The sequence below is a fragment of the Salvelinus namaycush genome, chromosome 19, assembly GCF_016432855.1.
Source record: "Salvelinus namaycush isolate Seneca chromosome 19, SaNama_1.0, whole genome shotgun sequence".
In the NCBI taxonomy this organism is placed as follows: domain Eukaryota; kingdom Metazoa; phylum Chordata; class Actinopteri; order Salmoniformes; family Salmonidae; genus Salvelinus; species Salvelinus namaycush.
Window position 1 is genome coordinate 15,921,195 of NC_052325.1, and position 12,383 is coordinate 15,933,577.

Genomic DNA, 12,383 nt, shown 5'->3' on the forward strand with positions numbered 1-12,383 from the left:
AGAGGGAGACTGAGAGGGAGAATGAGAGGGAGACTGAGAGAGAATGAGAGAGAGAATGAGAGGGAGAATGAGAGAGCGACTGAGAGGGAGAATGAGAGAGCGACTGAGAGGGAGAATGAGAGGAGACTGAGTGGGAGACTGAGAGAGCGACTGAGTGGGAGACTGAGAGAGCGACTGAGAGGGAGAATGAGAGGGAGACTGAGAGGGAGAATGAGAGAGCGACTGAGAGGGAGAATGAGAGGGAGAATGAGAGAGAGACTGAGAGGGAGAATGAGAGGGAGATGAGAGGGAGAATGAGAGGGAGATGAGAGGGAGAATGAGAGGGAGAATGAGAGAGAGAATGAGAGGGAGAATGAGAGGGAGACTGAAAGGGAGACTGAGAGAGAGGATGAGAGAGAGGATGAGAGGGAGAATGAGAGGGAGACTGAGAGGGAGACTGAGGGAGAATGAGAGGGAGAATGAGAGGGAGACTGAGAGGGAGAATGAGAGAGCGAATGAGAGGGAGAATGAGAGGGAGAATGAGAGGGAGACTGAGAGAGCGACTGAGAGGGAGAATGAGAGGGAGACTGAGAGGGAGAATGAGAGGGAGACTGAGAGAGAATGAGAGAGAGAATGAGAGGGAGAATGAGAGAGCGACTGAGAGGGAGAATGAGAGAGCGACTGAGAGGGAGAATGAGAGGAGACTGAGTGGGAGACTGAGAGAGCGACTGAGAGGGAGAATGAGAGGGAGACTGAGAGGGAGACTGAGAGAGCTACTGAGAGGGAGAATGAGAGGGAGACTGAGAGAGCGACTGAGAGGGAGAATGAGAGGGAGACTGAGAGAGCGACTGAGAGGGAGAATGAGAGAGAGAATGAGAGGGAGACTGAGAGGGAGACTGAGAGAGCGACTGAGAGGGAGAATGAGAGGGAGACTGAGAGGGAGACTGAGAGAGCGACTGAGAGAGCGACTGAGAGGGAGAATGAGAGGGAGAATGAGAGGGAGAATGAGAGAGCGACTGAGAGGGAGAATGAGAGGGAGAATGAGAGGGAGAATGAGAGAGAGACTGAGAGGGAGATGAGAGGGAGACTGAGAGGGAGACTGAGAGGGAGACTGAGAGGGAGAATGAGAGGGAGAATGAGAGAGAGAATGAGAGGGAGAATGAGAGGGAGAATGAGAGGGAGACTGAAAGGGAGACTGAGAGAGAGGATGAGAGGGCGACTGAGAGGGAGAATGAGAGGGAGAATGAGAGGGAGACTGAGAGGGAGACTGAGGGAGAATGAGAGGGAGACTGAGAGGGAGACTGAGAGGGAGACTGAGAGGGAGACTGAGAGGGAGACTGAGAGAGCGAATGAGAGGGAGAATGAGAGGGAGACTGAGAGAGCGACTGAGAGGGAGAATGAGAGGGAGACTGAGAGGGAGAATGAGAGAGCGAATGAGAGGGAGAATGAGAGGGAGAATGAGAGGGAGACTGAGAGGGAGACTGAGAGAGCGAATGAGAGGGAGAATGAGAGGGAGACTGAGAGGGAGAATGAGAGGGAGACTGAGAGAGAGAATGAGAGGGAGACTGAGAGGGAGAATGAGAGAGAGAATGAGAGGGAGAATGAGAGGGAAACAGAGAGCGACTGAGAGGGAGAATGAGAGGTGAGACTGAGAGGGAGACTGAGAGGGAGAATGAGAGGGAGACTGAGAGAGCGACTGAGAGGGAGAATGAGAGGGAGAATGAGAGGGAGACTGAGAGGGAGACTGAGAGAGAGAATGAGAGGGAGAATGAGAGGGAGAATGAGAGGGAAACAGAGAGCGACTGAGAGGGAGAATGAGAGGGAGAATGAGAGGGAGAATGAGAGGGAGAATGAGAGGGAGACTGAGAGAGCAACTGAGAGGGAGACTGAGAGAGAATGAGAGGGAGACTGAGAGGGAGACTGAGAGGGAGACTGAGAGGGCGACTGAGAGGGAGAATGAGAGGGAGACTGAGAGGGAGAATGAGAGGGAGACTGAGAGAGAATGAGAGGGAGAATGAGAGAGCGACTGAGAGAGCGACTGAGAGGAGACTGAGTGGGAGACTGAGAGAGCGACTGAGAGGGAGAATGAGAGGGAGACTGAGAGGGAGACTGAGAGAGCTACTGAGAGGGAGAATGAGAGGGAGACTGAGAGAGCGACTGAGAGGGAGAATGAGAGGGAGACTGAGAGAGCGACTGAGAGGGAGAATGAGAGAGAGAATGAGAGGGAGACTGAGAGGGAGACTGAGAGGGAGACTGAGAGGGAGACTGAGAGGGAGACTGAGAGAGCGACTGAGAGGGAGAATGAGAGGGAGACTGAGAGGGAGACTGAGAGGGAGAATGAGAGGGAGATGAGAGGGAGATGAGAGGGAGAATGAGAGGGAGATGAGAGGGAGACTGAGAGGGAGAATGAGAGGGAGAATGAGAGGGAGAATGAGAGGGAGAATGAGAGAGAGAATGAGAGGGAGAATGAGAGGGAGAATGAGAGGGAGACTGAAAGGGAGACTGAGAGAGAGGATGAGAGGGCGACTGAGAGGGAGAATGAGAGGGAGACTGAGAGGGAGACTGAGGGAGAATGAGAGGGAGAATGAGAGGGAGAATGAGAGGGAGACTGAGAGGGAGACTGAGAGGGAGACTGAGAGGGAGAATGAGAGGGAGACTGAGAGAGCGAATGAGAGGGAGAATGAGAGGGAGACTGAGAGAGCGACTGAGAGGGAGAATGAGAGGGAGACTGAGAGGGAGAATGAGAGGGAGACTGAGAGAGAATGAGAGAGAGAATGAGAGGGAGAATGAGAGAGCGACTGAGAGGGAGAATGAGAGAGCGACTGAGAGGGAGAATGAGAGGAGACTGAGTGGGAGACTGAGAGAGCGACTGAGTGGGAGACTGAGAGAGCGACTGAGAGGGAGAATGAGAGGGAGACTGAGAGGGAGAATGAGAGAGCGACTGAGAGGGAGAATGAGAGGGAGAATGAGAGAGAGACTGAGAGGGAGAATGAGAGGGAGATGAGAGGGAGATGAGAGGGAGAATGAGAGGGAGAATGAGAGGGAGACTGAGAGGGAGAATGAGAGGGAGAATGAGAGGGAGAATGAGAGAGAGAATGAGAGGGAGAATGAGAGGGAGACTGAAAGGGAGACTGAGAGAGAGGATGAGAGAGAGGATGAGAGGGAGAATGAGAGGGAGACTGAGAGGGAGACTGAGGGAGAATGAGAGGGAGACTGAGAGGGAGAATGAGAGAGCGAATGAGAGGGAGAATGAGAGGGAGAATGAGAGGGAGACGGAGAGAGCGACTGAGAGGGAGAATGAGAGGGAGACTGAGAGGGAGAATGAGAGGGAGACTGAGAGAGAATGAGAGAGAGAATGAGAGGGAGAATGAGAGAGCGACTGAGAGGGAGAATGAGAGAGCGACTGAGAGGGAGAATGAGAGGAGACTGAGTGGGAGACTGAGAGAGCGACTGAGAGGGAGAATGAGAGGGAGACTGAGAGGGAGACTGAGAGAGCTACTGAGAGGGAGAATGAGAGGGAGACTGAGAGAGCGACTGAGAGGGAGAATGAGAGGGAGACTGAGAGAGCGACTGAGAGGGAGAATGAGAGGGAGAATGAGAGAGAGAATGAGAGGGAGACTGAGAGGGAGACTGAGAGAGCGACTGAGAGGGAGAATGAGAGGGAGACTGAGAGAGCGACTGAGAGAGCGACTGAGAGGGAGAATGAGAGGGAGAATGAGAGGTAGAATGAGAGAGCGACTGAGAGGGAGAATGAGAGGGAGAATGAGAGAGAGACTGAGAGGGAGAATGAGAGGGAGATGAGAGGGAGACTGAGAGGGAGACTGAGAGGGAGAATGAGAGGGAGAATGAGAGGGAGAATGAGAGAGAGAATGAGAGGGAGAATGAGAGGGAGAATGAGAGGGAGACTGAAAGGGAGACTGAGAGAGAGGATGAGAGGGCGACTGAGAGGGAGAATGAGAGGGAGACTGAGAGGGAGACTGAGAGGGAGACTGAGGGAGAATGAGAGGGAGACTGAGAGGGAGACTGAGAGGGAGACTGAGAGGGAGACTGAGAGAGCGAATGAGAGGGAGAATGAGAGGGAGACTGAGAGAGCGACTGAGAGGGAGAATGAGAGGGAGACAGAGGGAGAATGAGAGAGCGAATGAGAGGGAGAATGAGAGGGAGAATGAGAGGAGACTGAGTGGGAGACTGAGAGAGCGACTGAGAGGGAGAATGAGAGGAGACTGAGTGGGAGACTGAGAGAGCGACTGAGAGGGAGAATGAGAGGGAGACTGAGAGGGAGACTGAGAGAGCTACTGAGAGGGAGAATGAGAGGGAGACTGAGAGAGCGACTGAGAGGGAGAATGAGAGGGAGACTGAGAGAGCGACTGAGAGGGAGAATGAGAGAGAGAATGAGAGGGAGACTGAGAGGGAGACTGAGAGAGCGACTGAGAGGGAGAATGAGAGGGAGACTGAGAGGGAGACTGAGAGAGCGACTGAGAGAGCGACTGAGAGGGAGAATGAGAGGGAGAATGAGAGGGAGAATGAGAGAGCGACTGAGAGGGAGAATGAGAGAGAGACTGAGAGGGAGAATGAGAGGGAGATGAGAGGGAGACTGAGAGGGAGACTGAGAGGGAGAATGAGAGGGAGAATGAGAGGGAGAATGAGAGAGAGAATGAGAGGGAGAATGAGAGGGAGAATGAGAGGGAGACTGAAAGGGAGACTGAGAGAGAGGATGAGAGGGCGACTGAGAGGGAGAATGAGAGGGAGACTGAGAGGGAGACTGAGAGGGAGACTGAGAGGGAGACTGAGGGAGAATGAGAGGGAGACTGAGAGGGAGACTGAGAGGGAGACTGAGAGAGCGAATGAGAGGGAGAATGAGAGGGAGACTGAGAGAGCGACTGAGAGGGAGAATGAGAGGGAGACTGAGAGGGAGAATGAGAGAGCGAATGAGAGGGAGAATGAGAGGGAGAATGAGAGGGAGACTGAGAGGGAGACTGAGAGAGCGAATGAGAGGGAGAATGAGAGGGAGACTGAGAGGGAGAATGAGAGGGAGACTGAGAGAGAGAATGAGAGGGAGAATGAGAGAGAGAATGAGAGGGAGAATGAGAGGGAAACAGAGAGCGACTGAGAGGGAGAATGAGAGGTGAGACTGAGAGGGAGACTGAGAGGGAGAATGAGAGGGAGACTGAGAGAGCGACTGAGAGGGAGAATGAGAGGGAGAATGAGAGGGAGACTGAGAGAGAGAATGAGAGGGAGAATGAGAGGGAGAATGAGAGGGAAACAGAGAGCGACTGAGAGGGAGAATGAGAGGGAGAATGAGAGGGAGAATGAGAGGGAGAATGAGAGGGAGACTGAGAGAGCAACTGAGAGGGAGACTGAGAGAGAATGAGAGGGAGACTGAGAGGGAGACTGAGAGGGAGACTGAGAGGGAGACTGAGAGGGAGACTGAGAGGGAGAATGAGAGGGAGAATGAGAGGGAGACTGAGAGAGCGACTGAGAGAGCGACTGAGAGGGAGAATGAGAGGGAGAATGAGAGGGAGACTGAGAGGGAGAATGAGAGAGCGACTGAGAGAGCGACTGAGAGGGAGACTGAGAGGGAGAATGAGATGGAGAATGAGAGGGAGACTGAGAGGGAGACTGAGAGGGAGACTAAGAGGGAGAATGAGAGGGAGAATGAGAGGGAGACTGAGAGAGAGAATGAGAGAGAGAATGAGAGGGAGAATGAGAGAGAGAATGAGAGAGACGAAGGGATTAAATATGTTTGTGATGTTTAGAGTGTTGCTGCTGCTCTGACCTCTTCCTGCCCTGGAAAACTCCCTGTGGATTGTGTGTGTGTGTGTGTGTGTGTGTGTGTGTGTGTGTGTGTGTGTGTGTGTGTGTGTGTGTGTGTGTGTGTGTGTGTGTGTGTGTGTGTGTGCGCTTTTGTGTGCTTTTGTGTGTGTTTTCATTCTTTCATATACTGTAGAATTCATGGTTGTTGGCTGTAAAAACAATTGGGCAATGTTTCTTTCAAACAGACCTAATTTTACCTCTTGTCAGTATTCACTTTTTATATAGCCATTGCTTTTATCAGGAAGGAGCAAGAGACAATCAACTTTGACCCTGTTGTTGCAACTGTTGTCATGGTAACCTGGCAGCTGCACGTTCTAGATTCCTTCGTTTAAATTCAGACCTTCCATTGCTTTAATTTCTTCACATTCACAAAAGGAAGTTAGCAGCTTGTCATAGCCAACTTGTAAATCATTTGTAAATAATATCCCTGTATTTTCCTGTTATGGTGAATAAAAAGTTGGCTACTCAAAACATTGTCAGATTGTTCTGGTAATTATATGAGCTGGCTAGACAAAGAAAATCCATTATTCATTTGTTTATGCAGGTCCTAAGAAACATAAGACTAATCAAATGTATTTTCAAAAGAATAGAATGGCATATTTTGAGGTTAACTTTGTTATTAGTCTGTGCAGCCCATGGCTGCGCCATGCAAATGAAATCAAAGTTCTTATTATGTTCATTAAACAGACAATTCCCTGCCCTGATCAGTCAACAGGTTATATTTTAAAGTCAAAATTAATAAAATAGAATATACCAGAATAAAACAGAAATATTATTTTTTCCAAACAATTTGAGTGTTACGACCATGTTGAACCACTGTCATATAACAACAAAATTGTATTTTGTACTCATTTTCTTTCGCTATAGAAGCATTAGAATCTGCACTTTCCGATCATGTAAAGAAATAAAACAGCTGACCGAATGAACCTCTGTAGGATGAACCTCTGTAGGATGAACCTCTGTAGGATGGACCTCTGTAGGATGAACCTCTGTAGGATGAACCTCTGTAGGATGAACCTCTGTAGGATGAACCTCTGTAGGATGAACCTCTGTAGTAGATTTTTTGATCCACGTTGGATGTGGTCGCTTTCTCTTTTTTCAAACTCCCCAACAGTTATTTTGGCTGAAGCTAAATATAACGGCCTTTCATTATTTACCTGTCAAAATCAAGAAAAAAAGAGGAAATGACAGTGTGCATTCCCCCAGCCTAAATACCAAAGCATTTCTGTGACAATAGACAAGAACAGCTCAAGGACAGAACTACATACATTTAAATACAGAGAATAAATGCATTGAAAGCGTTTCTGTGAAGCTTTGTGATTGACAAGGACAAGTTTTATGTCGGACAACAATAGAATATTCATGATTTAATGGGTGCCAAAGATGGTAAGATGAAAGGCGATGTTCATACTGAGGGGTTGGTGGGACTTCTAAATACATTACCACAATCATGACTAGGTCGGTTGGCGGAAATAAAAGTACAGGGCTTTGTTGCCGGCATTACCGTTCAAATATTAAAAGAAGGCAGGAAAGTTGGCAGCATGGTATAATTGGTGGAAAAACGTCTTGGTATGAAAGGTATCTTAGTGTGTGTGTGTGTTTGTGAGAGTGTGTGTGTGTGTGTACATGTTTGTGTGTGTGTGTCTGTGTGTTTATCTTTGGCTTCGAGCTTTGGGAGTGTGTGTTATTGTGTAGGTCAATGCCAACACTGTGTAAGGGTATGTGCATTCTTTACATAACGAGAAAACCCTGGAGCATTTGAGCAGTAGAACACTCAATTACACACATTCTCTCTCTCTCTCTCTCTCTCTCTCTCTCTCTCTCTCTCTCTCTCTCTCTCTCTCTCTCTCTCTCTCTCTCTCTCTCTCTCTCTCTCTCTCTCTCTCTCTCTCTCTCTCTCTCTCTCTCTGTCTCTCTCTCTCTCTCACACACACACACACCCACACAGCTCTCTCTCTCTCTGTCTCTGTCTCTCTCTGAGAGGAATGTGATGACTGAGTGTCTACAGTGTCGGAGTTCAAAGGGAAAAAAAGTAGAGGGAAAAAAAGGCTAGTTGTTTTCCGTTAGCACTGTTCCCATCCCTCGCTTCAGATTACAACAGCTGCTCCTACACGGAATTCCACTGGGAGGGGGGGGGGGGGCAGACACACGTTGTGTGAGGGTACGGCTTCATGTGTGAGAGAGCGTTTGTCTGTAATGTATGTGTGTGTGGCTGGCTTTATCTTAATTGGTGTGTGTGTGTGCGTGTGTTCTCGCTAACCCCCTCTTCCTCCTGTCTCTCTCTCCCCCAGGTCAGTGAGCAGTGTGCTCGGAGGAAGAGACCCTCTTCGCCCCTCCATTACCTCGGTTCTCCGGTCAAGCCCTGTTCCCGCGCAACGCGGCCCCCTTCCGTACCCCCTCAGGTGAACGGCTCTGGGACTGTCCCACCGGATGGAGCAGGGGTGAGGAGGGCCCTGCCTGCTGAGCCTCCCGTGGTGCGGCCCATCCCCCCAGAGGCGCGGAGACTAATTGTCAATAAGAACGCCGGAGAGACGCTGTTACAGAGAGCAGCACGGCTCGGATACGAGGTAAGACAAATATTATCTTTGTCCTCACTCTCCCTCGCTCGCTCCTTTTCTGTTTCCTCGCTCTCCCTCTCAGTTTTTCTCCTCTCTCTTGCCGTTTTCATTCTCTCCCTCGCCCCCCCTCCTCCCTCGCCCCCCCCCTCTCCTTCCCAGCGCCCTCTCTTCTCCCCCTCCCTCTTTGTGACTCACATTGTTGTAGGCACGTACACGCAGACACACACACACACAGACACTGAAGCACGTAGGGATCGTCGGGCTCACAAGCAGACTAAATGCTGCCTCACATTCACACACAGACACTCACTCCTCTCTTTCTCGCTCCTCTCTTTCTCTCTCCTCTCTTTCTCTCACCTCTCTTTCTCTCTTCTCTCTTTCTTCTTTTGGTAGTTTCCCTGCTGGGCTGTGAATCCTGGTTTTCCCCACAGAGAATTGTGGGAATGTTGTATTTCCCTGTGGAATGAGGTCTGGAGAAGCGAGGGATGAGTGTGGCAGACTTACAAGGAGGAAAATATCCGTTTTTTTTTTTAAATGAATGTGCATGTGACAGTACTCCGATTGTCAGAGAAGAGAAGCTGAAAACAGAGACTAGCCCCTGTATGTGTGTGTTTGTGCTCTGTCTCTGTTGTGGCATAGCTTTTTCTGATCTCACACACTCCCGCTCCTTTCCCTACTTTCCTTCCGCTCTCGCAATCTCCCTCTTGCCTCACGCTCTCCTCCCTCATTCTCTCTCTCTCTTCCCTCTTTCTCTCTCTCTCTCCGTCCTCCCTCTTTCTCTCTCTCTCTTCCCTCTTTCTCTCTCTCTCTCCGTCCTCCCTCTTTCTCTCTCTCTCTCCATCCTCCCTCTTTCTTTGATTCTCCCCAGGAGGCCTACTTAGCCCCTCTTTTTCTCAGAGCCACAAACACTCTGCGACTCGCAAACACACACACACATTTCCACATCCAAGAGTGAAAATGCATCCCCTTTCTCATTCTCCCTCCCTCCCTTCTCTCTCTCTCTCTCTCTCTCTCTCTGACTTTCTCTCTGGGCTGTAGTCCATTAAGTGGGCTGTCAGTGACTGCTGTTAATTAACCCCCCCCCCCCCGCCCCGCGGCCCACTATGTGTGTTTAAAACAGACCCAGCCTGTATTTCTCTATAACCCCTGGTTTCATTTCCACAGGATTTCGTTTGTCCTCTCTCAGTGCCTTTCAACACACGCAGAATGTGTGTGTGTGTGTGTGTGTGTGTGTGTGTGTCGTTTTTTTGTCTGTGATTCTGTCTGTCTATCATCTATTATCTCACCTTCCTCTGCAGCAGGTTGCCTGTACACCGTGTGTGTGTGTCAATCAATCTTTCTTTCTATGTGTGTGTGTGTAATTAATCTTTGATGGAGGTGTCTTGATGGGGCTGTTAAATAGGTGCAGTAAGAAGGGTGGGTAGTGTGTGTGTGTGCGGTTGTGTATGTGTGTGTGTGTGGCTGAGAGGTAAGCGCTGGGAGTATAATTGTGTTCTAATGGCCCTCTAATGTGCCGTGGTGACTGTGGTTAGCAGTGATGACGGCTGTTTCTCTCCACACACACACACACACACACACACACACACACACACACACACACACACACACACACACACACACACACACACACACACACCCGGGCGCGGCGCAGCGCAGCAGCGGGGCTCAGTCAGCCGGCTCGGCTCTGATTTATGTGTCTCTCTCTCAGAGCGTTTTCATTTTTTCCTTCTTTTTTTCCCTTCCTCTCCTCCGCATGTCATGGAGGGGAAAGAACGAGGGCGGGAGGGAGGAGGAGAAGGCGGGGGTGTTGTTTGTGCAGCGGTCAGCGCCTTGTTTGTGTAGTCTCAGGTTCTCTCCTTCCCCCTATCCCTCCCTCCCTCCCTCTCTCTTTTTTTTCTCTCTCTCTCCATCGCTCCCTCTCAGGAAACGCGTCTCTCACTGCCTGTGTGCGATAAGCCTGGGGCAGACCCCCGGGGCTTGCACACACACATACACACACACAAACACACACATACACACACATACACACATACACAGAGCATTTCACGCTTCTCACACACAGGCAGAGAGACACGCATATATGTATATATATATACAACTCAAACACATACAAATACACACACACATATACACACACATACGCAGAGCGTCTCACGCTTCTCACACACAGGCAGAGAGAGACGAAAGCTGAGACACGCACGCATATATATATATACACATACACATTCACACACTCACATATATACACACACACTGACCTACTCATGCTCCCTTCCCAACACTCGCGGTGTCTCTCTCTCTCCCATGTGCGCGCACACGTAACACACATACACGCCTGGCATACCCTAGTCAACACTCTGCGTTCTGCATATTTCATGTTGGTTTAGTTTTGCCCTCCGTGCCGCTTCACATGAAAGCCCACTCTCTCTTCCTCCCCCTCTCTGTGTATCTCTCTCTTCCTCCCCCTCTCTGTGTATCTCTCTCTTCCTCCCCCTCTCTGTGTATCTCTCTCCCTCCCTGGCTCTCTGTGTATCTCTCTCTTCCTCCCCCTCTCTGTGTATCTCTCTCTTCCTACCCCTCTCTGTGTATCTCTCTCTTCCTCCCCCTCTCTGTGTATCTCTCTCCCTCCCTGGCTCTCTGTGTATCTCTCTCTTCCTCCCCCTCTCTGTGTATCTCTCTCTTCCTACCCCTCTCTGTGTATCTCTCTCTTCCTCCCCCTTTCTGTGTATCTCTCTCTTCCTACCCCTCTCTGTGTATCTCTCTCTTCCTCCCCCTCTCTGTGTATCTCTCTCTTCCTCACCCTCTCTGTGTATCTCTCTCCCTCCCTGGCTCTCTGTGTATCTCTCTCTTCCTCCCCCTCTCTGTGTATCTCTCTCCCTCCCTGGCTCTCTGTGTATCTCTCTTCCTCCCCCTCTCTGTGTATCTCTCTCCCTCCCTGGCTCTCTGTGTATCTCTCTCTTCCTCCCCCTCTCTGTGTATCTCTCTTTCTCCCCCTCTCCGTGTATCTCTCTCCCTCCCTGGCTCTCTCTCTCTTTCAGCATTTTAAATGGTAATGAGAAGAGACTCGGTGGATATCTTCATCTCTCTCTCTGGGCTTGGTCCCCTCAGCTTCAGCTCAGACATACAGACTCATTCTACATCCATACTGCTCAACTCCTCAGCACTGACTTATAGCCAGAAATGCTATAAATGTATTGCTATTTCTGTGTGTGTGTGTGTGTTTGTATGCATGTGTGCAATACATAGCTTTCCTCCTCTGTGTGTGTTTAGCATATTTCTCTCCTGTCGACTCGCCAGGGATGGCAAGGGATCACACTCTGTGGTCCTGACACACACACACACACACACACACACACACACACACACACACACACACACACACACACACACACACACACACACACACACACACACACACACACACACACACACACACACACACACACACAGAGAGCTGTTGGGATGTGTGGTGTGATGGTGTTGGTGTGTGAAGGGTTAAATGTCTGAGGGATGCATTGATTACAGTTGAGCGCAGGGAGATTAGAGGACGGGATAGAGAGAGAAGGAAGAGGAGGAGGGAGGGAGAGCGTCTCATTTTACTGCGGAGGGCTGTGTGTGTGTCTGGCTGTGAGATGGAGCTCTCGTGCTAAGCTCCTCACTCTCTCACAGCGATATTAAACACGGCTCCAGAGGTTTAGCGCTATGCTTCCGCAACACACACACAGTCTGAGACGCACACTCGCACACATACACACACAGCAAGATGAGTCTTGGAGCTTGGGTACACTCCTCAGTCCATTTCCAGTTGGCAGAGCTAGAGGACTTTGTTCTTCTATCCCTCTTCCTCCTCTTTCTCTTTGTCCTCTCCTCTCCTTCCTCTCCTTAACCTTCACTCTATATTCCCCCTCCTCTTCCTCATTTCCCTCTCCTCTCCTCCACTCCTCCTGTTCCATCTCCACTACCCTCCCCCCTCCTCCTCTCCTCTCCTCCACTCCTCCTGTTCCATCTCCACTACCCTCCTCCTCTCCTCTC

At 50.3% G+C, this 12,383-nt stretch overlaps 1 protein-coding gene across 2 annotated transcripts in view; it reads left to right on the forward strand.

The window, feature by feature from the left end:
- LOC120064169 (BCL-6 corepressor-like) overlaps positions 1-12,383 on the forward strand; it is a 72,488-nt gene that overhangs the window by 51,349 nt on the left and 8,756 nt on the right. For both annotated transcript variants that reach the window (XM_039014552.1, XM_039014553.1), the window contains one exon: positions 8,085-8,360. In XM_039014552.1, coding sequence (XP_038870480.1) covers positions 8,085-8,360 — 276 coding nt within the window. The remainder of the gene's footprint in view (positions 1-8,084; positions 8,361-12,383) is intronic.